Source organism: Anguilla anguilla, chromosome 7 (assembly GCF_013347855.1).
Source record: "Anguilla anguilla isolate fAngAng1 chromosome 7, fAngAng1.pri, whole genome shotgun sequence".
Lineage (NCBI taxonomy): Eukaryota > Metazoa > Chordata > Actinopteri > Anguilliformes > Anguillidae > Anguilla > Anguilla anguilla.
Window position 1 is genome coordinate 48,156,101 of NC_049207.1, and position 18,630 is coordinate 48,174,730.

The window sequence follows — 18,630 nt, forward strand, 5'->3', positions numbered from 1 at the left end:
GGTTTTATTTTTATTTTTTTCATGCACAACAGAAACTAATTGAATCCAGAGCTGTAAAGTGACTCTAGTGAATTTAAACTGGCCTGTCAGCTGTCCACATAATCATAAACAATCTTTAATAACCCCCTAGAATCATACAAACTCAAAGACAACTAAAACAACAACTACTGTTAATTTTCTGCAGAACTCCACATGTAGAATTTTCTTCATGATTCTGACAGTTCCAAATTTTTCAGTGTAGTTCCAAGGTGCCAACAGCAGAAATTAAGCTGATTTCACGATGTGCCGTTAAAACAAACAGCTAAATTAATTTATAGACTGCCATGTTCGACCTACTGTACTTTTCAATTACTTGGAAGCAATTAGTTTCTCTTGCGTAACAAAACACAGATCGTTTTAGAAGTTGGCACATGCCTTTTGGCCCTGGACTGGTTTATTTCATTCGTTGTAAAAGCTCAAGTTTATTCGAGCAGGTCCTTTTCCAACTTTTAACTGCAATTCATGACAGAAACCAGATCAACAAAGGTAATTTACAAGTGAAATAAAAGTAAACATGGCATGCAATAGCCCATATATGGAAGTGTTACTATGTTCTACAGCAAGCTAATCATGGGCTTTCAATAGGCCTACATAAAGCAGAAAGCCAGAGTTTGTGAACATTTCTGAGCATTGATGTGGAAGATTGACATAGTTGTTCAATATGAATGTGCATAATAATTGCACTGCCAAAATTATATTCTATTATGTGGCTAGAACTGGGTGTTCTGACCCTTTGTCCAGGAAATTCAACCCAGTCCACCTGGCCTACAACAGTTCCTCTTCAGTCTTCAGTTCAGGAAATGAATTGAAATTCAAGTTGCAAACTGAAGACATGCTGGTGAATACAATTGAATATTCCAAACTGAAACATACACATACGGTTCCATGTGGTTTTTTTCATCCTTTTTTCCCCTCAGATTTGGAATACCCAATTATATCCACCAGACATGCTCACGGCTGCAACCACTGATCATGATTCAGAAGAGAGCAGGCCAGCATCCACTTACAGTCTACCAGTTGAGCTCAGACTCCATCAGTTGGGCTGACCCTCCACCAGTTGAGCTCACCGTCCACCAGCTGAGCTCACACAGTCACTACACTTTATGTCATGGGCAACATTTGCAAGCAGACTGCGGGTCCCTGCTAGTTAGGGATGAGTTGTCATTTTAGATGACTGAAACCCTCAAATCCCTGGGTGATGCAACCACCAGCTATATCACCATGCGGGGCTACCAGCCACTGTCAGCACTGGCACTGTCTGGATTCAATGCTAGACTGTGGGACCCACCTACATACTGGAGCAGAGCCTTAACAGATACCAGACTCTGGGACTCATCCATACACTGGAAAAGAGCCTTAAGAGATACCAGACCATGGGGCTCATCCATACACTGGAACAGAGCATTAACAGACACCATACCATGGGGCTCATCCATACACTGGAACAGAGCTTTAACAGATACCAGACCACAGGGCCCATCCATACACTGGAACAGAGCCTTAACAGATACCAGGCCATGGGGCTCATCCACACACTGGTACAGCTTTAACAGATATCAAACCATGGGGACCAACCACACACTGGAACAGAGCCTTAACAGATACCAGGCCATGGAGCCCATCCACACACTGGAACAGAGCCTTAACAGATACCAGACCATGGGGTCCATCCACACACTGGAAAACAGCCTTAATAGGATGAGCCCTCCCTGCAGCCCCCCTCCCAATGAGGAGTTCTGAATCCAAATGAATTTAAACATCGCACCTTGTTTACATTGCATTAAATTTACATAACAGAATGATGTCCATAAGTACATTTACTTGGTTTAGAAGAGGAGGCAGTATTCACAGAAAAGGATAGTTACTACATTTAAGACCAGATTTACAAAAGATTTTTGCATGCATTTTTCCCTTTTCAAGGCAGATCCAGCAAAAACATTTCAGACAATTTTGCTGATCAAGATATCTGATTAATTGTACAAGCACCGTTAAGAGAAATTGCCCCATAGAGCCAGCAACAGCCTAACAAGAAGTGAGAGAATCAACTACACTGTTAGCAACTGTCGACTATCAAATATCCTGGCAAAGTCATTAAACAGTCCTGTCAACATGTTCATTGCTGAAACATCTTGGGCAGAGGCCCCAGATTAGTAGGGTAGATTTACCACTGGTGCGCGTGCGGCCACTGCCTAACAGGAAAACTGATCAGCGACAGGGCAGTATAACGTTGGCTTGTAGGCCTGTAGTGGCTCGAGAAATTGGCTTGTAACTCAACAATTGCTGGTTCAATTCACCGGTAGGATTGAATTGCTACAGTATATATACATACTGCTGTAAAAAATGGATACTAGGTTAAAAGTGTAATGAAGCACCCCTACAAAGACTCAGACCATAGCCTAAAGTATGTAACAGTGATCCTTTTGCCATTCTGTCCCAGGAGGACCCCCCTCCCCCACCCCCTGACCTCCAATCATCCTTGGGGGGAGGGAGTGGCAAACATATTTATTTATTTATTTATTTCAATTTGATAGGTAAACATCTCTCTGTCCCTGGGACAAGATGAGGGTTACTGAGACTCTTTATGGAGACATCTGAACATCTTTAGGAAAGTGGAGGAGGAGGGGCAATGGATATCGGCTGTCTTTTTTTGTTTAAAAAAAAAAAAGCAAGCTTGAAGCAAATCCAACAACGCAGGGGTGAGTCAACTGGTTCCAACTTGGCATGCAGATCACAGGCCATCTAGGGCGCCCGGAGGTGGAGCTGACGGCGCTTCTGACAGCTAAGAGCACTCTGTCTGCAGAAGTAATGCATTTATAGACCATAGCACGCTCCACGCTCCCCGCAGATTCCACTCAAAGTGAAATACACCCCTCTGCACCATAACCCTAAATCACACGCATTGTTTGACAGAGCTTGTAAATTTTACGTGTCCGCTAAATTCATGCTTTTATCTACAGCTGCCTAACGATTATGAACCAAGATAAGACACCGTGCAGCACTCTGTCTGACGATGGTGACGGCGTCTGAGGTGTGTAAACACACACCAGCAAAGATCACGTACAGGAGTTTTGAAATGTCAGCAAGCACTAGAACATCTACAGAAGGTGATGTCACTCCTTGAAGATTCAGTAAGACCACGAATAGTTCCCACGGCTGGGGACATTAGTCTATAGCTTGGCAAGCTAGCTGTATCTCTTGATGTGTAAAACGGGCAACGTGGGCCTGGATTTGAAACCTGCAGTAGACCTATCCCTAGCTGCACCTGCAGTATAGCGTGAGAACCATGTTACCCTTGATCTTTGCAAAGCGATGAGGTGCCATGACTGGCAATGCTAGTGCCAAGGCATTCGGCGCAGCCTGACCTGGTTCCGCTCAGACGGACTCAGGCGCACCTCACCTTTCCGCCTCCAATCGCATCTCCTCCCGCTTCTGCCTCCTCTGCTCCCTGCGACGTTCGAAGTCGTCTTCCATGGCGGCCACTGGATCCATGCTCCCCCTTTCAGGCTGAAAAGGACACGTTATTTAGTTAGTCAGTGCTAATCGCACCCCATAACTCAACAACTCGGTCCTCCACTCAGATCAAAGTGTGACATTTCGACAGCATGTATATATATTTTTTCTTGATCGCAAACGGTTTTTTGGCCAATCTTAATTTGTGAAGGGGGGAAAAATATACATATCATTTCAGCCTTGTGCTCTGTATCTCAGATGTATAGTAATGTTTTACAAAGAAGAAAGAAGGGGGAAAAAAAGGCAACTTCTAGACATAAATATTTGTCCTAAGTTTTGAGTTGATAAATACACGCGTTGCTTCCTTTTCCGATGCAGTGAAACTCGCCAAACTGTTTGTGATGAAAAGCGACACGCACTTGGCGTTTTTAATGAGAGTTAAAGTTGAGGGCCCGTTTTCAGGGAATCCAGGCCATACTGTAGATACACGAACATCTGTGTCTGCCGTCAGGAAGGGCAGTGTCGCTTCCTGATGGCAGAATGTGCTCATCACCTCCACTTTTATTGAAGGTGATGAGTGCAGGGGAGCCAGCCGGTGACAGGAAGTTTCTGGTAGCGCTTTTTGCAAAAGACTTATCAGAGCAGATTCCAATCCCAGAGTCCACTGCGCTTTCCCCCCTCTCATCGTGTGGGCTACACTACTGCTCCTAAACCCCTCCGAGCCCCGCCCCCACCGAGAGCGAAGACATTTTCCCTGACCCCGCCCCCTGCTTAAACCTTAGCCTCACATATGTTCAAATATGGAATGAAAGAACTGCATGCTTTTCACATGTATCTTGCGACCCACCTCGACCCTTCTGATGACCCACCGGGAGCTTCAGGCCCATTGGGATACACTGGGTGAATATATACATCTTCCACATGCGTCTCAACCGTCTCCAACGCAAGCATCGTCTTAAAGAATCGCTCAGTGTCGTTATTCTTAATCCATAAATGCTATTTGAGGGTGTTATTGTTATTTTTTTTTGTGTGGTAAATACTGTGTTGACATTCTTGTGGGAAATGATGCCCTTTTGCTGAGTGGTTATTTTCAGAACATCTGGCATGCTTCTGACATGCGGGGCCCCGCCCGGCTCCAACATCCTGTTGTCTCTTGAGCCCTGTCAGTCCAGAGAGGAAGTCAAGGTACAGATAGCAGAGAACCGCCAGCCAGAAATACCCAGTAGACCGAATGTTATGCAAAACCACAGCTGGGTCCTGCCCCTCCAAATGGGTCTGTTTGGTTAAATGAATGTTCTTTAAAAATAATTGATATTTTACCCTTTTTTTCCTCCATTTTTGTACATCCAGTCTTGTATCCCAATTGTAAAAGGAGGGCTTGGTCACCAATGGCATTTCGCCAAGAATTATTCAAACTCATTTGTATCTGAAAATAAATTCCATTATAGTGTTCTTTTTAATACCTGACAACAACCAAGCATTGTGTTCAGTCTGCATGTTTTGGAATTTCCATCATGTGAGCATTCAACTTATGTACGTCAAAGATGCAAGATAAATAAGTGCAGGCTTTCTACAAACAACAGACAAAGATCTTAAGGGCACTGCCAATTATCTTCAACTCTCAACAGAGATGGTCCAATATTCTGATTGGTCAAGATAGATCAATCCACAAGATCATAAAGCTTACAAAATTAAAGTATACTCCATTGGTGTTTAATGATTCCTCCCAGAGAACGTAGCACTTTGACAAATACAATAAGGTGTCAAAAATAGTTCTCAAACTCAAGGCAATCACTTGTGAACCCTGCAATATTATGAGGACCCCGCCTTCGCACTAACAGAGATGCTCACTATGTGAACGCTCGAAGATGTGCAAAACAAATTGGTTCCTTAAGTTTCGAGGGCCTTTGAGTCTTCATTAACATTCATGAATCCCGTGCCTTACAGCCTCATGTAAATACCTGAGCTAATCTCAAGATCTCACCGCGCTGGAAAAAACCCGGAGAAGAAAGAAAAGAAAAGAAAAGGACGAGCAGAAGCGGGAGGGAGAAACAGCAGGATGTTAACTCAATCAGTAGCAGAAAACGCACCCGCGCTAAAACACCAAGGGTGTGTTAAACTCCCGCGGACCACCCAAGGAAAAAAAAAAAAAAAAAGCCCCAAACCTTACGCCATAAATCTCTCTGTGAGAAATCGCACAGGGGAGGGGGAGAAAAAAAATGTCCTGCGTACCTTAGCTCTGTCGACGCTTAGCCCATGAACGATTCCCCACCACCTCCTCCGTCTGGCTTATATCTCACCCGCGCTGCAGGACAAAGAATTCCTGCTCTGGCTTTCACCAGCTATAACTACCAGAAAAGGAAAAGCCTGCCTCCTCGCTCGCCCGCTTTCTCCCTCTCTCTCTCTCTCTCTCTCCCTCTCCCTTTTTGCTCTCCCTCCCCTCTCCCTCTCGCTCCCTTGCCACTTCTCACTCTCCCTTCTCTCTCTCTCTCTCTTCCCCTCTCTCTACCACTGCTCTCACACCACTTCTCTCTCTCTCCCCCCTTTTCCCGTTCTGTCTCGCACCGATCTCTCTCTCTCTCTCTCTCTCTCTCTCTCTCTCTCTCTCTCTCTCTCTCTCTTCCCCCCTGAAGACTTTTTGTTCCCTCTTTGTTTACAGAGCTGTCACTGGTTAGCTAAAGCCGGACCTGGAATCTGGAGTTTTAGGGCCGGCTCTCGGGACGGCTTCCTCCGTTTCAGCGCGGGGCTCCACTTCCTCTGGCATCCCGGCCCCGAAACACAGCGCCGCAGGGCTCAAGCAGGAAACCCGCGGGGGCAAAGAGGGGTGCGCGCTCTAACCCTTAAAGCACTGCCTCCGATCGGCCACGTCCCACGCCGCTTCCCTCCCGCAAACTGCCGCGGCAGCCTCTGTGCTTTCCACAGAACAACTCCGAACCGAAACGCTAACGTGCCAGAGATTTGTGGGAACCGCAGCTACCGATGACAGGAATGTGGAACCCACGTTTGTTTGTACGTTCTCTCTTTTGTTTGCACATGTCCCGGTAATACCATCACAAAATTAGTAAAAAAAGGCAATGGATTAAATGTGTTCACGCTTGCACTGTTTCCTTTCCGAGCATGTCTGCGGAAAGATTAGGGAATAAGTGTTTTGTGTGTCATTGCTTACCACAGAGTGTCTTCATGTCTAAGCTGGGCATTGCTAATCATGCAATGAAAACAAACATCTTTTGTCTTTGGTACTATGGATCAATTAAAACCATTGATGCTGTCTGCACCTCCAAGCTTAAGTTTTGTAATGTATAGTTGGACATGAAATTAGCCTCTGCAGGAGGCAAAGTTGGGGGGTTTGGGGGTGTGGGGGCAAGGAGGGGAGGGGGGAGGGGCTGGTGCAATGTAGCTGATGAAAGGGGGCCCACTGGTTTTTTCGAGACAAAAAGTTCCCGACTGGGGCCGTCTAAAAAAACAGAGAAATGGATGCATTTACTCGCTCTAGAAGGAGACCACCCATGGTTTGTTAAAGCTAGCACTCAGTCTTGAGAATAATGCCAGGGCCCTCCCCGTCTATGATTTATTGGAATTACATCTTCTGAGTCCTTCTTCAAGTGCTCCACAACACGGGATAGCCGAGTCTTCTCAACTAGCCGCCGCTAAATGCCTGTTCTCAGCCGACGTCAAAGAGTAATAGCGCCGCGTTTACCTCGAAAATTACAGCTTTGCGCCAGCTCTGTGGAACCCGCGTACGCTTAAAAACGCCATTAGGCCATCGGCTCGGCTCGCGCCTCTCACTTCCGCGTAAATTCATCACCTGGGCGACCGCGACGGGTTTGTCGCCAGATTGGTGTCTGCCGGTCGCGTCTTTAGTTTGGCCTCTTTACAGAGGGCGAGGGGAGCACTGTGGCAGAATGGGAGGGAAGGGGGCGGGGGGGGAGGGGGGGAAACATTACAAGTGTTTTGTGTTTTCCGAGGGATTGAAAAACGCAATTTCTGAATTATGTCCAGATGACGGGAGGAAGGAAACGACAGCGGAAAAAAAAAAGAAAAGAAGAAACGCAATAAAAACGAAAATGAATCGCAGAGGGCTTCAGTGTTTTTATTTACCGCCCCAAGCTTCTGTGAATTTCTAAAAAAAGGAGCGGGGAAAGTCCACCAAACTCAGGGATCAGATCAGGGCGTGGACAAAAAAAGACACAGTCGTGCGTAATGGATGGTAGGATCAAACGGAAGTAAACTTCAGGAGCTAATAACAAATACAGGTACAGTTGCACAATAACACTGATAACGCATACAGTCATGCTCTGCACTGTTTCCTAGCACTAGCCGCCCCCTCTTTCCTACTACTGCTAATGATGATGATGATGATGATAATAAAATAATAATAATAATAATAATAATAATACAATGCTAATTCATATTTGTGAAATTATCTGAACACTGTAAAGAACGACTTGCAGTTTTGCTAGATTTATGAGTGCATTTAATTCAGGTGCTCCTGTTCTGCAGTGAAACAGACTGAGCTTTCCTGTGCCTTTCCAGCGCTGCTATGCTCCTGCCGTGTGAGATTTCATTTTATATGCACATAAATTTGCTTTAAAAAGTAGACATTAACAACCGGAGGATACCCGTAAAAATTCCAGTAGGGGCTAGCAGCAGGACTCCCGACGCTGTAAGATTCTCCTTAAGCCATCTCAGGAGCTGAAGTGTGTGTATGCGTACTGTAGGTATTCATCACAGGAACTTATGCATGTGTATGTGTATGTATGCATCAGAGGAACTTATGCCTGTGTACGTGCACATTTGCAGGACAGGAACTTAAGTGTGTATATGTGTATGTATGCATCACAGGAACTTAAATAATAAATTCTTGAAAAGGGATACCACTAAGATTGGAAAAAATTATTAAATGTTCCTTGATAAAGAAAATGAAATAAATGAATAGAAATAAATCCTTTTTAAAAACGAATTCACATGAAAGTGTTAATACTTTGGGTGAGGTTTCGATATTGGCAATTTGCCCAACTCATTTAGTTCATTTAGAATCATAACAGAGGTCAAAGGTCATGTAGAACAATAAGAAGTCAAAAGTTCCTGCAGGGATGAAGCCCATGTTTATGTTGTTAAGCTACAATATGTGCCATATTGAATAGATTACGCTTTTTATTTTTTCCCCAGTGCTTATGAAGTTAATTAAACTGTCAAAAACCAAACAGCAACAAGGATGAGCTATTACTGTAAGCGATTTCCGGCAATCTTTCTTTCATTTTAAGAATGAAGAGAGCGGATTCCCTCACATTTGTGTCGCATTTTCATCTCTAGGTTTATGTGAGTCGGCACACTTCTGCTAAGAACGTGCAGTTAACACCGCACAGCCGAATTGCTCTCTTCTGCTACCACCAGAGTTTTTTCACTTGGAAAGAAAATATCCATTTTATTTCCATTCCTAAATGAAACGTCACGTGTGGCCATACCCTCATCACTCCCAAATGTCGGCAAATGTAATTCCTGAGAGGAATCGGATTGATGTGTGTCAGAGCTAGCAGTATAGTACATGAATAGAAAGAAGTTTAAACGCAGACATATCAATTGATTTGCTTCTCTTGCTCTAGAAACTGTACTTTTAAAAGACTTGGCAACCTTTCGTGGATCACTTACTGCCAAAAGCTACATTTATTAAAGCTACACCCGTCGGGCCTGTTCCACTTTATGTCTTTTAAAAGTGTTTTGTTCTTGAACAGTAATTTTGTTTCTTTTTTTTGTCGAGGCCTATGAGCTATAAGCTATTTGTGTCCTGTGTGTAAACTGTTGTCTTGAATGTTGGCTTTCAAAATGAGAATTCTGAAAAAACCGAGTCATGTCTGTGGGTGGGGCAGAGCTTGTAGTCCAAAAATGGCTGTGCGTACCCCCCCCCCCGGGTCCTCTGATGCCCCTCTGCTGGAGAAGGCAACGGTCCTCACAATGCCCCATGTGTTAAATGTCCCCAAATTGTCAATGACGAGGAGGGCAGACGCTCGAAAAACCCCCCAAAGTCGAATTTCATACCCGAAGACAAGACCACTGACTGCCACTGTTCGGTTTTCTTCACGTGAAACGATCTGGACGGAATGTCACAGAATGGAATCCAGCCTGAAGGCTGACAGTTTCACTAATATTTGAATATTATATTTTAAAATAAAAAAAAATAATAATATGCAGAATTGTTGTGTTTATGACTGCTTATGAGGACCGCCCTTGACAAGAAGGGCATATCATTTGAAAAGGTCAAATTCAGATTTTTTTTAAAGTAACATTTTTGTTGAAAATGCCAAAGTCAAAGGCTAGTCCAAATGTTTGTCTATGACACGTTATTATGCCTTATGAGGAACGGTGGATGTATTTCCTAAATTGTTAGTTTGGCCCAGTGCACTTCAGTGCTTCAAAGCAGTCCATTAAAGTGCAACGCTCCTGCACGCTGGATTATACTTGACTCATCACTCAGTGCCGTGCCATTATGACTTTGAGCAGCACAACGGTTTGCAATACATCATACTAACTCAAATGCATCGGAAGTGTTTACCTTTACAATGCCGGAGGCTTTTGTCTTTTTATATCGTATTTTAAATGTAATGTTATTCTAAGAAGGGCTGTCGGACATTATTTCACACATGAATTGGCTGAGATGCAACACTACCAGCGGTGGCCCAGCTGCTCATAGCTTCTGCTTTTCAGCTCTGATTTTCCTCATCAATGACAGGCTAAATTGCACGGTAAAGGCAGCTGTTTGGACCCAACGGGAGACCTGCAGTGATCTACATCCAGGAAGGCCGCCTGGCCGTGCATCCCCACTGCCACCCACTAATTTCAGGATCAGTGCCTTTTTCTGAAGTAGCTAAGCATGTGCTGCAACTAAATATACCGTTAGAAAAGGCGAGCGTGTTGCCAAAACAAAGGTTCTCTTTGTTCCGTCGGTGTGACTGCACACCTCCTCACTGCTGTTTCTTACTCTGACTGTAATTTTACTCCAGATCCCAGACACTATGCCATTCCTGATGGAGAAAATAATAATAATAATAATAATAATAATAATAATAATACTAATAATACTAATAATACTAATAATAATAATAATAATAATAACTACAGTTTTCCCCCTAGGATTTTTTTTCCAGCAATGGTGTTTGGGTTTTGCAAGTGTTCTTGGGTGTACGTGCAACTCACACACTTACAGCTGATTCTTGGAACTTTACAGCTGATTCACACCTCAGCAGATTCATTTGATGTTCCCAACAGCTCGTTCTCGCTCACTGTGAAGCCAGTCATCCCTCACTCGTATGCGACTCACAGAAATGCTAGCAGCTGAGCCACAGATGAGTTTGGGTAGCGAGAAAACAATGCTAGAGACTTACCACAACGCTGCATTTAACAACTATCAACTACGTTCAAAAAAATGTGTCCTCCACACAATGCTGTTTGCCATTTCTGTGAGATGCACATGCACTGCTAGCCGTAGGCTATGTAGGCCAAGCAGTAGGGCTCCCAGCTAATACCCCAGTCAGCATGACACATCAAGAACGGTGTGCTACATTTAGAATCACACTATCGCAATAAGTCACAATAAATACTGCTCTTTCATTTCTTTCAACGACCGAAGATGACCTAAACGCGAAAGTAAATGAGTGCAAGCATTTCATGCTTGAATATGTACAATATGACAAGAGATTCATGTTTTGCTAATAGCTGTGTCAAGGAAAAAATGTGAGCATAGCTAAAAAAAAATTCTAGTGGTGGTGCCAGGGAAACTGAATTAATAATAATGCTTTGTAGAGGAGGAGGAAGATCAACCCCCCCACCAATGTGTGGCCCCCACCTGGGCCATGCAAGGCTGCCATACTTTGTGCCAGAACGCTCAGCACACATTGGCTGAGGTTGAGAAGGAGGGACATGGAGCCAGATATATGATTGCACTTCAAAGTCTTCCCTTCTTCATCAAGCACGTCTTGCGGTTGCGTTTCTCTGCGGGGGGGGGGGGGGAGCAGCGGGCTTTGCCAGAGGGGGGGGGGCTGACACGCCCACCTGTGCATGTGTCTGCAGGTTATGGTAGAGTCACAACTTAGACTCCCCAGGTGCAGGGGAGCCAGGTGCGAGAGGCATTCTAACAATCCCCCTTAGTGGTGGGCCCCCACAAGGGCTGCCCTGAGAATGGCAATGAGGGGTGGGAGACACACACACACACGCACACACACACCCTGACATCCTCGATTATACACACACACATACAAACACACACACACGCACGCGCACACACACACACACACGTGCACACACACACACACACCCTGACATCCTCGATTATACACACACACATACAAACACACACACACGCACGCACACACACACACACACGTGCACACACACACACGCCCTGACATCCTCGATTATACACACACACATACAAACACACACACACGCACGCACACACACACACACGGGCACACATACACTCTCTCTCACACACACACACACACACACACACACTGGCATCCTTCACTGCGCACACAGACTCTCATTAAGAGGTGCGGCAGGTATTTCAGCTATGTGCACTTTGGCCTCAGTCTGGGAATGAGCCCGGGAAGAACGCTGTCACTTTTAGCACCCCTTTCCCATCAAGGCCACCTGGGGCTGCCTTCCAGACATTCCTCATCCTATTATAGTCATCATCATCATCATCATCATCATCATCAAAGATTTTAATCTACAGGAACTTCTCACCTGCACCCAGGTTTACAGTGATTTCTTTTCATTTTTTTTTTTTTTTTTTTGCCAAAAATGTACAGCCAATACAGAAAAAGAATCCACCGGACAATGAAGGTTTGTCCTTAGCTTCCCCTCATTTTTTAGCAAGTCCTTTTTGGTCGGTCGCTGAAACTCACCGAACTGTATGTGTGAAGAAAACAAAAACTTGCTTTTAAACATGAGTCAGAGTGACGGACAGATGCTGACTGACTCCTGGCCACAATATCACGCAGTAATCCTCCATTCCGTGAAACTCCGCAAGTGTTCTGTGACATGGAATACCCTGATTATGGTTATGTAAGAGGTGGATCAACCTCAGGTGTAGCCTTACCTGGAGAGAATGTGGGGTCTGTCTGTAGTCTTGAGCTCCTGTCTCGGCCTGCTTTCCAGCACCTGAGAGAGAGAGAGAGAGAGAAGGAGAGAGAGAAAAAGAGTTAAAAGATCTTCAACATTTATTAAAAAGCATCATTTCAGTAGCATGGACCAGAAAAAAACAGGAAAACAAAATAGTAAAAACCCACCCTAGAAATGACATAATCTAAATCATGACAGAGAGAGAGGGAGAACAGCGCAGCCATCCTGACATCTATCAACTCGTCCCCCTGGAATGACATCGCCCGCCATTTGCCGAAAGAGCCAGTGGGCTCCGTAATCTCGTTGGCATGGTGCCGGCCGTGCGTCGGTCTCGGAGTGGCGGTTAGAACCGCGGTCCGCGCCTTCTCCCAAATTAGCCGACGGGCCTTGGGTTCTCATTAGCGAACAGCTGCGTTTTACTGCTGAGAAAAAGAAAATCGGCTTTGGCCGTATCACAGAGGCTGTGTTGTGTTTCTAGGCGTTAAAACGTTTTTTTAATTTTTTTTTTTAAATGCTGGTGCGGGTGCGCTAAGATGCTGGCGGAGGCTAGCAGCTGGGTGAAGGCTAACAGCGCGCATGTGTGATGGCTGCTTTTATTGGAACAGGGCTATTTGGGTTGGCCCGGCTCCAGGGGGGGGGGGGGGGGTCGATCTGGTATAAATCCTCGGCCCGGAGTCGAAGAAACCGAGAGGCCTGCCGAGCCTGTCGGCGGCCCGGCGCGATTGGATCCGAGGGGCGCAGCGTTGGCGCGTGCAATCCGCCAAAGCCAGCTCGACCCGACGGGCCCTGGCAGAATGTTGGAGCGTCTCTTCCTGCCGAACCGGCCAAACCCGAGTCTGAGACGAGACGCAGAGCGCACACAGCCATAATTACTGAACCTCGTCGACAGCTTGCCTTTTTCTCTGATGCCTTCCGATTCACAGCTCGTGAATAATGAAGAGAAACAGAGCAAAACTCAAGAAACGGGGGTGTTGGGTCACCGTGTGCGGCTATTATGGTCAGTATTCCTCCTGGAAGAGACTTGAAAATGAGACTATTACCATTACATATGTATATGACCACTGGAACACTGCACTGTTGGAACAGTTGTTTTGTTTCTCCTTTTATGTACTACCTGCATGAACCAGTATACTACAATTGCAAGTGACAAAATCCAATTTATGCAATACAGTCAGAGAACTCATCACCAAGCCTTCTCTGTCCCACCTCATACTGTACTAAAGACTGCACACAGTAAAGGAATAACATTTCCAATGCAATGTGGCCTCCGCAACAGTAGGGGGCATAACAGACAAGTACGGTAAAGGAAATGAAGGTGAGGAGACGGGGACTCGAGATGCTTGGAGCAAAGGAATGTAGCAAATCTGAATATGGCCACGCTTAAGTTGAATAAAACAAACTTTACTTTAAACATATGAAATGGTTTGAATATGTTATTGTACAACCGATAGCATACACAGATTTAATATTTTTCCCTTTTTGAGTAGCCTAGGCAGGAGAAAGCATTCAGGTTTACCCATTAAGAAGTAAACCAGAAGATAGATTTCGAATAAGCCATTGGCTAGCTGTGGCAGTTCCGTGCTTCTCTAGACCATCTGAGTACAGGTGTACATACCTGCAGTACTATACTTTTGTCTTTGCATTTCTCCTTCCTTTCTCCTTCTCTTTCATTTCCCTTCTTATTTCATTCACTTCTTTCACTTACTCTATCACTCTCTGTCTTATTTATCTCTATCCCTTACTCTATTTCGCACTTTTCAGTTCTCTCCCTCTTTCTGAATGCCTGCTAGAGTTTGTACTGTGAGTTTTTTCCCACCCATGCTACGGCCAGGCTTCCTTACACAAGGTAAAATCAAGTCAGCAAATCATTTCCACATGAAGGAGATTGGAGAAACATTCAAATTTTCACATCTGCAACTGATTTGACTTCCTGGGCACAGGGCCCTCTCCCCAACTTCTCCCTTTCCATGGCTTAAGAATCCACAGAAAACGAGAGAGAGAGAGGGAAAGAGAGAGAGAGACAGAGAGAGATTCGCTCCTTCAAGAAGTCCTCCGGTCTCTTGTCCCTGCCGGTCTAAACATCACGGCCCAGTCCCAAATCCCTACGCTGGCTAGCAGCCAAACCGGCTGAGGCGTCGCCCGTTAGCGTTCACTGCTGCCGTAACTATGGCGAGGGCTGAAGCTGGCCGTCCAATCAAAACGCTGCATTAGGAGCATGCTTTACATTCACCGAAGTCCTAAAGGAAAAAAAAAGAAAGGGAATTCCAGACGCGCTCTTGGCCGCCATATATCAGCAGCCGCCGCAAGGTTCCCCCAGCTGCAGGTTAACGGTTATCAGCGGCTCAGAAATCACTTCAAACCCACTCAGCAAAACGCGCCGGAGTTCATTCAACTGCGAGGAAACCGCGGCTAAAATTAACACAGTGGAATTTTCAACATTTGGCCCTAATAGCAGCAAATAACACTGGCGATTTTATTCTGTGCGCACAAAGGCTTGCCTTTAGGTTCTGACAAAAGGAGGATAGAAAACTGGATAAAAAAAAATACGCAATGCAACGTTTATAGGTACGCAATAATAGGACAGGGAAATGACTAATATTTTAATGAGTTTTGGTTTGCTTTGGATGTGAATGACAAACCGGCACGACGGCGTCTCATAAACGATCTGACTCTCCGACGGCGACGGATGAGGCCCGACGTCTGAGCCGAGCCGAGCCCGCGGCGCGACGTTTCTCCCTCGCCAAAAAAGCTACGGAGCCGCGTCCAGATTTCAAAACCAGCTGCCGGGGCCCGAATGTGTTCGGACAGGATACCTGCGCTCCGGATCGAATCCGTTTCCCGGGAAACGCTTTGTTATAACTTAGCGTGGCGGCGAACTTGGCGAGTTTTGGAAAACGTTACACATAGCATAATGGTGCACAGATTAACTGTTAATGGGGCTAAATCCCCCCCAGGAGACTGATCGGACCTGGGACCTGCAGCTACGCTAATATCACTCACGTTCAGAAAGAGGCTACGACACGGGGTTCTGACAAGCGCAAATGGTTTGGGGAGGCTTCCTTTTAGAGGACAGGGGAGCCCAAAACTGGTGAGCTCTCATTTTTTGGGATGAAAACGGAGACTCCTGCATTCCCAGACACTGGTTCACATTCCCAGACTAGTCTTGTGAATCACATCCTATATTAACTCTCCATCTCCTGGGTGGCTGTGGTAAGGATACCTCTGGAAAGCAGTGGCTTTTGAGCCATGAGCTCACCGTTTTTAATGTACCCCTTATGGTACATTACAATGAGCATGCATAGGTATTTGGTACATCATACTGTGTTTAACTGCAAGAAAAAGTTATCCATATCCATACTTTTTGTTAGCGGTGCGCGTACCAGTTTAATAGTGTATTTCTTTGCAGAAATGTTGTGTGGACAGGTGTCCCCAGCTGGTGATGGAGGTGTTGCATCCCTCTACAGTTAAGGGGGGGGGGGGGGGGGACGCTGGTCTGCTGGTGTCATATTTCTGATTTCACATTCCCGCACACCTGTCGGAGGCCCAGGTAAAGACTTCATCAGGAGAAGCTGGCTATATAAGGAGGTGGACTGGAGAAGGTATGGGGCTCCCTCTCACTCTCTGCAAACTCCCAAGCACAAACAAGGGGATTGTCCGTTCTGTCTCTCTCCCTCCCTCCCTCTCTCACTCCCTCTCTCAGATGCCAGTAGATGGTTAGATAGATGGGTAAACAGACCATTTTTAAAATGGACGTCATTGAGTAGTCTTCCTTCCTTTCAAACAATCTCAGTCAACAGTTTCTAAAAAGTCTGAAAATGCCATTCACAGTACACAAAAACCCAAAAGCAATCAACAGTCATTTCAATATTTCCAGACACGAACGAGCATTTTGCTCAGAATAAAAAGCTGCAAGATCAAGTGTGGTTTCATGTTAATATGTGAGAAGCTCCTAGCATAGTTACATTTTCAATGAGCCAAAACCTCAGGATCACTATGAACACACAGGATATACTCAAGCAGCAATTACACAGGCGGGGAATTAAAAAACGTGATGGAACAGAATCCTGAAATAAATACAGCTGACATAAGGAACAAGGGCAAAAAAGGATTGCACTGAATGTGCATGGAGAATATGATATTCTAAAACATATTTATCATGTAACGTGATCATCACACAGGGCTTTCTCCTTGTGTACATTTCCCGAACATCTATCGATGAATTATTATTATACAGTGTTTTTGTTAATAGTTTTTCTTGCAGATATTTCTTTTGTGTGTTCCGGATTCCTCTAGACAGATGTGCACCAGGACAATCTTTACAGAACATTTGTCACAATCATGCAAATTCTACATGACACTAAATTTCTGTCTTAATTGTAAAACTGCCTGGCTTTCAGCAAAAAACATCACTCAGCCATATCTATTTTACATCATGACTTTATAATCGAAATATTCCATTACTTTGTTCTCGTAATAAATGCATACATAACTTTTTTCTGGTTTCCTGACATTCCCTCTCCACTGTAGGCTATTTATATTTTTTCACAAATTCACAAAATACCAAAGGGACAGCTTCCAAATTTGATGTATTTTCTTTGCAGCCTATTTAATGACCGCGTCAGTGAGAATGACAAGTATTTTAGATATTATTTTGAATGTTTAATTTTCATCAACTCAGGGTATTAAATTCTGAACTACAAATCACTCAATTAAAAATACATCTTTCAGACATGGGAACAACTGGACGCTGCCAGATGTTTGGGTGACATGAGGCTCAGCTTATTTTTCCAAAGGGGGAGGGTGGGGTGGGTCAGTTCAACCCCTCAGACAGTTTTAACCCTTTGAAGAGCAGTTTTCTTGGGTTTTTTTTTGTTACAGAACTCCACTGCTTTCAATTACCAGTAGTGATTGTTACATCAGCACTGGAATGTTCAGTCAACGACATTCTAAACACATATCTAGCATGATCTAACGCCTTAAAGGGTTAATAAACAAACTCCCTATCAGAAAGTATCAGAATTGATGCTCTTACAGAAGGGGAAAAAAAAGAGGTTTGTATGCTAGTACAGGACATCAAATGGTCACTGCTTACTGGCCTTTCTCCATGTGACCAAATATGGTCAGAAAAAACAAACTCTTGAAAGTTTACAAGACACACAATGTCACGGTTTCTCAAGACTTCCACACGCTGCTGAGGGAAAGGGTCTGTGCTGTTCTGTGGGATGGGCTTCCCACCGCGGTCAGGACAGCACATGCCCCGCTCATCTTTCAAATCGGACCGAACCGCTCGTTAGATTTGGTTTCGTTTTTGGATTTCCTTTAGGAATAATGTCGCTCTGGATAAGAAAGCCTGCAATTTCATGCAATGGCCGACGTGATTGAAATCACTGTCGCTCGGAGGGGACAGTCCACATATTTCAGGGCATGATGTGCAGATGTTCTGGCCAAACATTACCACATCACTGTCCCTATCTGAGCAGATGATTCCAGCCACTGTTGCACTGATGCATTGTTGTTCTTATCAACACATTTAAATAAGAAATTTGATTGATATGTCGCACTAAATCAATGAAAAAAAAAAAAGATTTTTAATTGTGTAATGTGTGCAAACAGGATCCTCCATGTCAGCTCCTGTGGATGGGCCCCATGTGCTTATGACTGCTTTTGACACTCTCTTCTGTTTAGCCCAGGGCTCGTCTGCCCATGTTTTCACTTCAATAAACACAAAGGCGGAGTAGGCCTGGAATCAATCTATAGGCATCCTACACTGTGACTTAGAATTACATTCAAAGGACCGTCTTTTTTTCCCCCCCCTCCTTCACACAGTTTGTAAAGATTGAGGTATGAAACTGTGTTCGTGCTGGGTTTAAAAAAAAAAAAAAAAAACCGAAAGCTTGAATTTAATCGAAAGTTAAGTACACGCGTTGATTAAATGCAGGCCACGCGCTGTACTCACGAGTGCCTGCTGCACACCCAGGAACCGCAAAACATTCCTTCTGGTGAAACAAAGTCTATCTGAGG

General features: G+C 44.8%; 1 protein-coding gene across 9 annotated transcripts in view; it reads right to left on the minus strand.

Annotated features, from left to right (window-relative positions):
* LOC118231127 (non-muscle caldesmon-like) overlaps window positions 1-18,630 on the minus strand; it is a 55,158-nt gene that overhangs the window by 23,606 nt on the left and 12,922 nt on the right. For 4 of the 9 annotated variants that reach the window (XR_004766007.1, XR_004766006.1, XM_035424655.1 and 1 more), the window contains exons 1-2: window positions 5,722-5,915; window positions 3,437-3,543 (exon numbers count right to left, since the gene is read on the minus strand). Coding sequence is in view for 5 of the 9 variants with exons in the window: in XM_035424655.1 (XP_035280546.1) it covers window positions 3,437-3,528 (92 nt within the window). In the remaining 4 variants the exon portion in view is untranslated. Of the gene's footprint in view, window positions 1-3,436; window positions 3,544-5,721; window positions 5,918-12,586; window positions 12,649-18,630 lie in introns of those variants that run through there. The other 5 variants (XR_004766005.1, XR_004766004.1, XM_035424654.1 and 2 more) reach the window with 4 other exon arrangements.